Source organism: Sinocyclocheilus grahami, unplaced genomic scaffold, assembly GCF_001515645.1.
Source record: "Sinocyclocheilus grahami isolate Dianchi unplaced genomic scaffold, SAMN03320097.WGS_v1.1 scaffold2662.1, whole genome shotgun sequence".
NCBI lineage: Eukaryota > Metazoa > Chordata > Actinopteri > Cypriniformes > Cyprinidae > Sinocyclocheilus > Sinocyclocheilus grahami.
The window spans coordinates 25,130-35,856 of NW_015507840.1; the positions used below are offsets into that span (position 1 = coordinate 25,130).

Here is a 10,727-nt window from a genome sequence, read left to right on the forward strand (position 1 = left end):
TATATATATTTTTTTTTTTTTTACACATATGAGTCCCTGATTTTACAATAAGAGTCCTCTTGCTTTTATTATATATATATTTACATTTACAGAACTTACAAATGAGGACAATGGAAGCAATCAAAATCAACAAAAGAGCAATGATATGCAAGTGCTATAACAAGTATCAGTCAGCTTAACGCAGCACAAGTAGCAAGGTTTTTTGTTGTTGTTGTTGTTTTTTAAATTATATAATAAGACAGACAGGATAGAAAAAGAATAGAGTACGCTTTTTTATTGAAAAAAACAACAACAAAGGCTTATCTAAAATTAAATATTTGTTTTGGTTTATTTTAGTGTTTCACTTGGCTTGAATCTAATGTATTTTGGCATTTAAATAGGCCTACTTTGTCGGGCCACTGTAGTTGCACAATACAACACACTGATAAATAAGGATATAGTTGTTTAGAAATGAGAAATTGAAGGCATTATTATTATTATTATTACAGTGCGATGAAGGACTCTTATGCTGAAGGTGTGTTTGTGTGACTGGTAGTGCTGCTGATGTCTGTACTGTTCTTCTCCGGAGCAGCAGCTGCGCACTCATAAACACAAACATGTCCGCGGTTCCTGACGGCAAAAAGCTGGTCCGGAGCCCGAGCGGACTCCGCATGGTACCGGAGAACGGTGCTTTCACCAGCCCGTTTTCCCTGGATGAGCCGCAGTGGGTTCCGGACAAAGAGGTAATGAATATTGATCACAGATTATGGTGATGATGATGATGATAGATGCTGTGGTTGGTCTGTCTCTATCTTTGGGCGTTGTTTGTTCAAGGCAACAAGAGCCAGTGGAAAATATTTAGTAAGTTTCTCAGATGGTGTCACAAAGAAAAAAGATAGCAAGACTTGGATCTTTGGAACAGATTTGATCTCAGATGCATGTAAATGAATGTGTAGGGTATATGAGCGAACATCTGCTACTGTGGGCAACAACAATGTGAACTCTTCATATGGGTAAAATATTGATATTTGAGGCGTTTGTCATGAGAGAAAAAAAACAACTTTGTCCAATGCTTCTGTATGGCGAAAAAGCGACTGTCAAATATTAGGCCACGCCCACTTATTACTAATATTCGGAGGTAAGCAGAAACCGCTGACGAACAAATGCATAAATCTTACATAGTTCGCCGAAAAATGAATATTTTGTCATTTACTAGCCCTCATGCCGTTCCAAACCTGTATGAGTTTCTGTCTCCTGTTGAACACAAAAGAAGAGATTTTGAAGAATGTTGGTAACCAGACAGTGTTGCTGATAGCTATGGATACTATGGAAGTCAGTGGCTACCAGACACGGTACAATTTTCTCATACTTTTTTTTTTTTTTCTCCTTCAAATCAAAGTTTGTAGTGGTCTGATTAAACAAAGCTTAAGTAAAGAATTTAAAAAAAAAACTCATGGAAATGCTCAAAATGCTCAAAACTCAAAATGCTCATGGAACCAAGGCCGCTTAAAAGGTGGACGGGCAGTGTTGCACTCATTTATCTGAAACATACCAAGTTTTACCATGCTTTACTTGGTCTTGATAGAAGTTGAAAGATTGGATATAAAGTAACATGAGTTTAGCAAGAAATTTACCACACTAGTGTCATATAATATTTAAGTCTTGTAGCATTGCAGTGTGTATTATAATGTTTATTCTGGTGCAGTACCTTGCCTCACAGATTTCTATTGTAAGTGCACTACTGTAAACTATGAAATGTGTCAAAACGATTTGATTTTGATCTTTGTGGGAGGAGGAAAAAGCTGTACTATGTTAGCATGTTAATCAGTTATACAGCTCATGATATGTAAGGCTTTGTTGGCAAGAATATGTATTACATGCCTAGACTTAAAAATGTGATCAGACCTGAATCGTTTTATTCTACTTGAACAGTTGTGGTTTGCTGTGGCCACTGTCAGATAACATTACCAAAAATCCCTGTGTGTTTTGCCTTAAAGGGGTCATATGATGCGATTTCAAGTTTTCCTTTCTCTTTGGAGTGTTACAAGCTGATTGTTCATAGATAAGATCCCTGAAGTTGCAAAGACTAAAGTCTCAAAACCAAAGAGATATTAAAAAAAAAACTCATGGAAATGCTCAAAATGCTCAAAACTCAAAATGCTCATGGAACCAAGGCCGCTTAAAAGGTGGACGGGCAGTGTTGCACTCATTTATCTGAAACATACCAAGTTTTACCATGCTTTACTTGGTCTTGATAGAAGTTGAAAGATTGGATATAAAGTAACATGAGTTTAGCAAGAAATTTACCACACTAGTGTCATATAATATTTAAGTCTTGTAGCATTGCAGTGTGTATTATAATGTTTATTCTGGTGCAGTACCTTGCCTCACAGATTTCTATTGTAAGTGCACTACTGTAAACTATGAAATGTGTCAAAACGATTTGATTTTGATCTTTGTGGGAGGAGGAAAAAGCTGTACTATGTTAGCATGTTAATCAGTTATAAAGCTCATGATATGTAAGGCTTTGTTGGCAAGAATATGAATATGTATTACATGCCTAGACTTAAAAATGTGATCAGACCTGAATCGTTTTATTCTACTTGAACAGTTGTGGTTTGCTGTGGCCACTGTCAGATAACATTACCAAAAATCCCTGTGTGTTTTGCCTTAAAGGGGTCATATGATGCGATTTCAAGTTTTCCTTTCTCTTTGGAGTGTTACAAGCTGATTGTCATTTGCTGTCATTCAGCACTCTTAAAATTCATGTTTAAAAACATGAATAATTCAGCAACACTGTTAAATGGATTCTTTAGCAAATCTCAAAATGAATATGCAGTTTTATACTGTACATTATTGTCATACCCAAGTTCACTTGTAGCATTTATTATTTAAATTATATATTTTAATTAATTAAAAACATAGTTTCCTTTATTCAGGTTTTATTTACCATGGAAATAATTAAATGTTTCTTTAATAGCACACACGCATTATAAAGTTTGAAGTCGGTAATAACTTATGTATTTAAAGGAATTATTACCTTTTTCAGCAGATACACAATATTTTGATCAGAACACTGAAGACGGAAGTAATTTCTGCTGAAAACCCAGCTTTTCAATCACAGGAATAAATGATATTTTTAAAATATATACTAATATAAGACTGCTATTTTAAATTGTATTAACATTTCACAGTGTTTCTGTTTTTACTGTATTTTTGGCGAGCAAAAAACACTTCTTTCAAAATCTTTTAATATTCTTATTGACCACAAGCCTTTGAATAGTAGTGTACATCACCCAGATGTGTGCGTTTTCATCTGGATGTAATAGATTTTTGAGCGTGGATTCATAATGGAAGTCTGAACAGTCTGTTGTGACTCTGAAAACATTGATGTTTGAAGATGTTTATTAATGCAGTGTGTCAAAAGTGATTGTCTACTTGGAATTTGGTGCTGTAAACATTCATGAGCTCTTTAATTTATGTGGAAAATGTTGTCAAATGCATTAATAAGACTTTCCACTCACAACCTTACAGCCTTTTACAACCTTGCATTGTAGGAGGAACTTTCCTGGTCAAAGTGGATTCCTCAGAGAAATCGGAGACCATGGTCTGCCGTTTGTCCAATAATCACAGGTAAGAACCCACAAATTCTCCTCTTTAAATGTGATCTATTCTGTCTTGAATCTCTCTCTCTTTTTTTGTTTTTTTTTTGCTCTCAGATATCTCTTCCTAGATGGTGAGAGTCATTTTGAGGTGGAGCTGTCTCGCATTTCCAGTATGCAGGTGTTGACTGAGGGCTCAACCCCGGGAGGTGAGGCTTTATGTGGACAAACTTTTCACAGCAATACAAACATTGATTTTTGAGACAATTCTCTGGACACTAGCCAAATGTAATAACAGAAAACAGGATCAAAAACTTGTTAGTGATTTTAGCACATTTGCTAGCATTGCGTACACTCTGAATAGATACATTACATTACGTTTATGCATCTGATCGACGCTTTTATCCTAAGCAACTTAAAGGGTTAGTTCACCCAAAAATGAAAATTCTGGCATTAATTATTCACCCTCATGTCGTTTCAAACCCGTATGACCTTCGTTCATCTTCAGAACATAAATGAAGATATTTTTGATGGAATCTGAGAGCTGTCTGACCCTGCATAGACAGCAACTCAAATGTTCCCAAGTCCAGAAACACAGCAAGGAGATCTGTAAAATAATCCATGTGGCATCAGTGGTTCATCCGCAATCATACGAAGCTGATTGCATATATATATATATATATGCAGCTGACACAGAACAGCATACTCTGTTTACGTCCAGCGGATACTCTCCAAAATGTCATCAGGGTGATGCGGAAGAGACGAATTGTTGAATAAAGTGGTTTTTTTTTGTTTGTTTTTTTGTTTTTTTGCGCACAAAATGTATTCTCGTAGCTTCGTATAATTGCGGATGAACCACTGATGTCACATGGATTATTTTACCGATCTCTTTGCTACGTTTCTGGACTTGGGAACATTTCAGTTGTGTTGCTTTTCAAAATATTTTGAACGAATCCCCATGCTCGCCAAGGCTGCATTTGTGTAATTAAAATGCAGTCAAAACAGTAATATTGTGATTTATTACAATCTAAAATAACTGGTTTCTATTGGAATGTATTTTAAAATGTAATTTATTCCTGGGATGCAAAATTTAATTTTGAATGATTTCAAAGCTGAAGTCATTCTAATATGCTGATTTGATGCCTTAAAAAACTGTTGTGCTGCTTAATATTTTTGTGGAAACCATTGAATTTAAATTAATCCATTTTAAAGCACTGCAGCTAAACTATAAATCCAGGTAGATTTACTAGTTGTCCTCCATAATCTAGTTAGTTGTTGTTGGACAACTAGTTAACCATCATGACCAAACTTGAATTAGTGAGCATGCTGTGTCTGTCTGGTAATCACAAGGCCCACTTTTATAGAGCATCATTAAGTCGTCTTTTCAGATTGTCATAAATTACTTATAATCGGCATCTTTTCCAGATGGATCCCAGATGCTCATAACTTCCTGTAATACTAATCAATAAAGACTTTTACTGCCTCCTGTTTCAGAAGAAAGTGAGGGTGCAGCATGAAACCTATCTTGGGGTTTGTTTTTAAATATAAATTCACGCAAGTATGATTATGAACTGAGAATTATTCTGTTAATAAAATACGTTTGATGGACAATATGGCCTGATCTGATACTGATAGGATAGGATATAGAGATTTCTTTGAAAGCTTCACATATTATGACACATGTATCTTCAAATAATCACATGACTGTACGTATGCTGCGTCAGTTTCTGCGTTAACTGAATGCTGATGGCTGTTAAACATTGCACTGTAGCACTGAGTGAACTTAACTCTATACAACTGACATATACACACTATACAGTGGCCCCAGTAGGTTTTTGGACACTTAAAATGTCTGAATGTCATTGCATTAGATATAAAATATCAAACCTTTCAATGAAATAACTACAGGGAACTAACTTGACGTTTCTGAGCCATTTTTTGCAGTGACTTTAAAACTAAATGATATTTAATGGATGTATGAAGTCAGTTCACCTTAAGTTCAGATATAAATGCCACTTATTTTGAAATTCATGCAAAAACATTCAGACATTAAGTGTGATTTGACTTTTTGAGGCCAATTTATATACATCTTATGATGCATACATACACTTGAACATACTTTTTCTGTTTGTTTATATTTCTTTCCTTTTAACGTTCTCTTCTTTTCTTTAACTTCCTTGTTCTCTTCTGCATGAAGAGAAAGATATATGCTCGTACATGAGCTTGCTGGACAGTCAAATATCTGAAGGTCAGCGTCCCTCTATCTCTCTTATTTCTTCTTCTTCCTCGTCTAAAATATGTGCCATTTAGTTTGTTTTCCTTGTTGTTCCCTTCAATTTATATACATCTTCTTATGATGAATACATACACTTCAACAGACTTTTTTTAGTTTGTTTCTTTCCTTTTTAACGGTCTTTTCTTTAATTTCCTTGTTCTCTTCTGCATTAAGAGAAAGATGTATGCTCGTACACGAGCTTGCTGGACAGTCAAATATCTGAAGGTCAGCATCCCTCTATCTCTCTTTTATTTCTTCTTCTTCCTCATCTAAAATATTTAGTTTGTTTTCCTTGTTGTTTCCTTCATATGGTGTAAGTAGCCACGCATGCACTCATTTCCTGTGACATGGCTGTAAGTAATAGTGTCAAAGGCAGTCTAATGAACGGCTGCATGTGCATGTTTATTGTGATGATCCCTCAGACTTCTGGTGTTCAAGACATCAAGTTATTCATGGTTTCCCCATCATTTATGTTTGCTGGAGATATTACAGTTGCACTTCAGCACCATGTTACTGTCGTATTATGTGAATGACATCTGATAAACCCAAATCTTTGTGTGCAAACCCACCACTGACCTTTGACCTGTTTTCAGGATGTTCTCTTCGAGCCAGTGGCATGGTGCTTCAGTACAAGCCACCAGGATCTCAGAACCTTCAGCAGCTCCACATGGACACTGCCGATGACAAGCGCGTCGCATCTGCCTGGCTCGCAGCCATGCACAAAGTAGGTGTGAGTGAAAGAGTGCACTATTAAAAAAAACAAAGAAACACTTTTTATATATATATATATATATATATATATATATATATATATACTCTGAACAAAATTATAAACGCAACACTTTTGTTTTTGCCCCCATTTTTCATGAGCTGAACTCAAAGATCTAAGACTTTTTCTATGTACACAAAAGGCCAGTTTCTCTCAAATATTGTTCACAAATCTGTCTAAATCTGTGTTAGTGAGCACTTCTCCTTTGCCAAGATAATCCATCCACCTCACAGGTGTGGCATATCAAGATGCTGATTAAACAGCATGATTATTGCACAGGTGTGCCTTAGGCTGGCCATAATAAATGGCCACTCTAAAATGTGCAGTTTTACTGTATTGGGGGGTCCAGGGGGGTCCGAAAACCAGTCAGTATCTGGTGTGACCATCATTTGATCAGGTTGTTGATTGTGGCCTGTGGAATGTTAGTCCACTCCTCTTCAGTCTTTGAGTTCAGCTCATGACAAATGGGGGCAAAAACAGAAGTGTTGTGTTTATAATTTTGTTCAGTGTATATTACATAGAGGGTCAAAGAGGTATAAAAAGGGATTTATGTATTTATTCTGAAATGAGTGGTGGGTTTTTCCACTGAGGAATAATAATTTCAAACTTACCCACTCTTAGTTTTTAACTGAAATCTAAATCGTAGATGCTTTTGATATAATTGCAGTAATCACATTTATTATGTAATCAAGTTTAATTTTATATTTCTAGCAAAATCAATGTGAATATATCCTAAATGTTACCTGTAATTAAATAAATAGGTCTCTAATTAAATAAATGGCCTTAAATAAGTCCCTTTAAGGCAAGTCAGCTTTAAGTATGTTCAATTTAAATAGGAAGATATATATAATGTATATTTCTAATCAGCAGTGAAACCTGATAATAATGGTATCGTAGCAGTCGTAATGTTAATCAGCACAATTTCTTCCCTGATAATCACCCAGCCCTAGTTGTAAACAAGGAAGTTTCTGAACTGTATTATATAATATTATGTTTTCTATTCCGTTTGTCTCTAGGCTGCCAAACTGTTGTATGAGTCAAGGGACCAGTGAAATGACACAGTGCTGGAGACAGAACAAAACGGAGGAGAGGGAGATCAAAACCAAGTATTATGTGTTATTCAGTCTTACGTGTACTCTAAGATGCTTGTATGATTTATATTCAATCTTTTGCTTCTGCTCCCTGTTGAGACAGATTTACTTACTCTGTCTGTGCCAAGAGGGAGGACCAAGTTTTCCGACGATTCTCGTGCAATATGGACATGTATGATAATATATAAACACCATTTAACAGATGCTTTAAGTGTAGTCTCACGTATCAAAGTTTTGTAAACTAAATATATTTTGTCAGATATTCTTATTTTAACACAAAATCCTGAGTATGTACTTTTTACTGCCCGACTATTTACAATATGTAGTTTTGTTTTCTTTCTTAACATATTTGAAACACTTTTGGAATTGTTTTTCCTACACTACAGAATGTTGTTTCAGGTCTTCATTTGTTAGTAACGTGTTTGCGTCTGCAGAGAAAGATTTCCCTTTTTTAGAAAACTGAAATTAGAGCAGCCAGATTGCCTGGAGTCAAGATATTAAACTTTGTTCTAGGTCATCAGGTTTTGTTTGTTAATTTTCAGTTTTCAATGTACACCAAATAAACATCATCAGTCCACGACTGACCAAGTTATATCTGTATTAATTTATTTGGGAACATTTTTCAGGTCTTGACATTTTTTTAATTTAAGTACTGGGCTAAAAGTTCACAAAATACATTAGAAAATGATCTTACAGAATTCAGTATATTACAGTATTCATGCATTCTTGAAATTGTAATCTTGTATAAATATTCATCTTATGCATGCATACATACATACATTATATATATATATATATATATATGAAATAAATGAACTTTTCCATGACATTCTAATTTATTAAGATGCACCTGTACATACATGCGTGCCTATATATATTCATTTAGGCTTGTAAATATAAATTTATAGTAACAGTGCTAAAAGTAGTAAAAATCAAATGTATTATTTAAATTGTATTCAAATATAAACATTTCACTTGATCTCAGGTTTTGGAATTTCATATTCAATTTAAATTACAATTAAATATCAGGCTTTTTGGCATAAATTGACATGATGGCCACCCTGACGTAGGCAAAAAAAAAAAAACTTGTCCTAAGTGTATTTTATATATATATATAATTTAATTCCTTTTATTAAGTGTGAAAAAATGACTTGTGGTCCATTTAATTTTTGTTTGTGATGCAGAAACGTCCTTTTTGCAACAGATGGCAGGTTTAGTTCATCCTTCTCAGAGGGCTGCAGAGGAATCATCTCCATGCTCTCATGATGGACTGATGCTGCCCTCTTGTGTCCTGTACACAATAGACCAGAAACTGAAGCTTTATGAAAACAAGAACACTCTACATACAACCAAACAAACTCCTTGAACTTTCATGCTTCATTATGTTTATACATTAGGTGAAGAGTAAATTTTTTTAGCCACCTATTAACAACTTAAAAAGCATACAACAAAGTAAGCATCTAGCAGCAACAGGATACACTTTTGCAAAGTTGAAAAATAATATATAAAGTCTTTTCAGAGTACTGCTGCAGCTGTTCAGAAAATAACAATAATGAACTAGGACATATTTGATCGAATATATTTCTGATCAATGGACCACAAGTGTGTAGGTCTGATTTTGGCATTGGTAGGGACATAATGGCAGACAACAGAAATGTAATTGTTTGATCAAAATCATTCCTTGGGACAATTTAGTAGTCGCTGGATATTGGTACATGTCATAGCGTCTAAATTCTACACCCTTGAAAATCATAAGAAGCGATGTTTGACTTTGGAAACTATAGTTCTCCCCTTAAATATGAAGAGGTCAAACAACAGATTAATGAGTTACTCCAAATTTCACAAAAAGCTTATGGACATAATTATATTATTATAGATTGAGATATCATATTATATAAGTCAGACATTGAAGTGAGTTGCTGTTTTGTCTCTTCTGGTGAAGATATCACTCAATTGTTTGGAAATGTACCCACACAGAGAAACTTGGTCAGATTTTTTTTAATGTTCCCGATCTCATTTTGTAAGTGACTTTTCTTTCCGTTTTAAAGATGTTTTCTTTGAATTTTTTGACTACTCAAGAGAAAATACAGGAAAATATAACTTAATTAATTTGTGTTTCCTACTAGCTAAATTTCACAAACATAAAGAATAATCTGGCTCTAAACCTCTCTTTTCTTTATTCAAAGTTGAGCTAAACAAGTATATTGAAACTATCCAAAGTTCTGTTAATCCTTAAGAAGTGAAAACTGCATCTCTGTGTCCTCTTGAGGTAAAAAAAAAATCATGGTTACTATAGTTAGACCATTGTAACCACAAATGAACCATGGTTTTGCTACACTATGGTATTTGTAGTAAAACTGGTTATACAAAAAAAAAAAAAAGGTCACTACACTTACTATAATAAAACCATGGTTAATTTTCTACAGTATTTGTTTTTATGCTTTTTTTCTTTTTCTTTGTTTAGTTTTAATAACTGTATTGCCTTAATTATGTTTTGAATGGTTTACTAAAAAAATTAATCAGGAAAAAAGATTAGCGATCCGCGCTCCGAAAAAGATACCTACTCTGAAGTAGGTCAAGATCTGAATCAAATGATTCTTGAACCCGCTCCGAAGTCCCGATCCGAATCAAATGATACGTGAACCCGCTCTGAAGTCCCAATCCGAATCAAATGATACGCGAACCCGCTCCAAAGCCCCGATCTGAATTAAATTATTCTTGAACCCGCTCCGAAGTCCCGATCCGAATCAGATGATACGTGAACCCGCTCTGAAGTCCCAATCCGAATCAAATGATACGCGAACCCGCTCTGAAGTCCCGATCTGAATCAAATGATTCTTGAACCCACTTCGAAGTCCCGATCCAAATCAAATGATTTGCGAATTCGCTCTGAAATCCCGAACTGAATCAAATGATTCTTCAATCCGCTCCGAAGTCCCGCTCCGAATCAAATGATACGCGAACCCGCTCTGAAGTCCCGATCTGAATCAAATGATTCTTGAACCCGCTCC

The 10,727-nt window shown here is 34.9% G+C and overlaps 1 protein-coding gene across 2 annotated transcripts; it reads left to right on the forward strand.

The window, feature by feature from the left end:
* The first annotated feature begins 3,509 nt into the window (after positions 1 to 3,509).
* Positions 3,510 to 8,321, forward strand: LOC107575460 (zinc finger FYVE domain-containing protein 21-like). 2 transcript variants are annotated; one of them, XM_016261839.1, is made up of 6 exons: positions 3,510 to 3,612; positions 3,699 to 3,790; positions 5,779 to 5,829; positions 6,031 to 6,081; positions 6,450 to 6,580; positions 7,642 to 8,321. In XM_016261839.1, the coding sequence occupies exons 1-6, from the start codon at positions 3,584 to 3,586 to the stop codon at positions 7,675 to 7,677; spliced, it is 390 nt and encodes a 129-aa protein (XP_016117325.1). In that variant the 5' UTR covers positions 3,510 to 3,583; the 3' UTR covers positions 7,678 to 8,321. The 2 variants fall into 2 exon arrangements, with proteins under 2 accessions (XP_016117325.1, XP_016117324.1); XM_016261838.1 differs by lacking the exon at positions 6,031 to 6,081 and having other exon boundaries at positions 3,520 to 3,612.
* The last annotated feature ends 2,406 nt before the right edge of the window (positions 8,322 to 10,727 follow it).

Excerpts from the sequence above, each read along its gene's own strand:
- LOC107575460 (XM_016261839.1), top strand. The coding sequence starts at position 3,584 with ATGGTCTGCCGTTTGTCCAATAATCACAG. Across the intron at positions 3,791-5,778 it reads TGAGGGCTCAACCCCGGGAG|AGAAAGATATATGCTCGTAC; the intron begins GTGAGGCTTTAT and ends TTCTGCATGAAG. Across the intron at positions 6,581-7,641 it reads GGCTCGCAGCCATGCACAAA|GCTGCCAAACTGTTGTATGA; the intron begins GTAGGTGTGAGT and ends GTTTGTCTCTAG.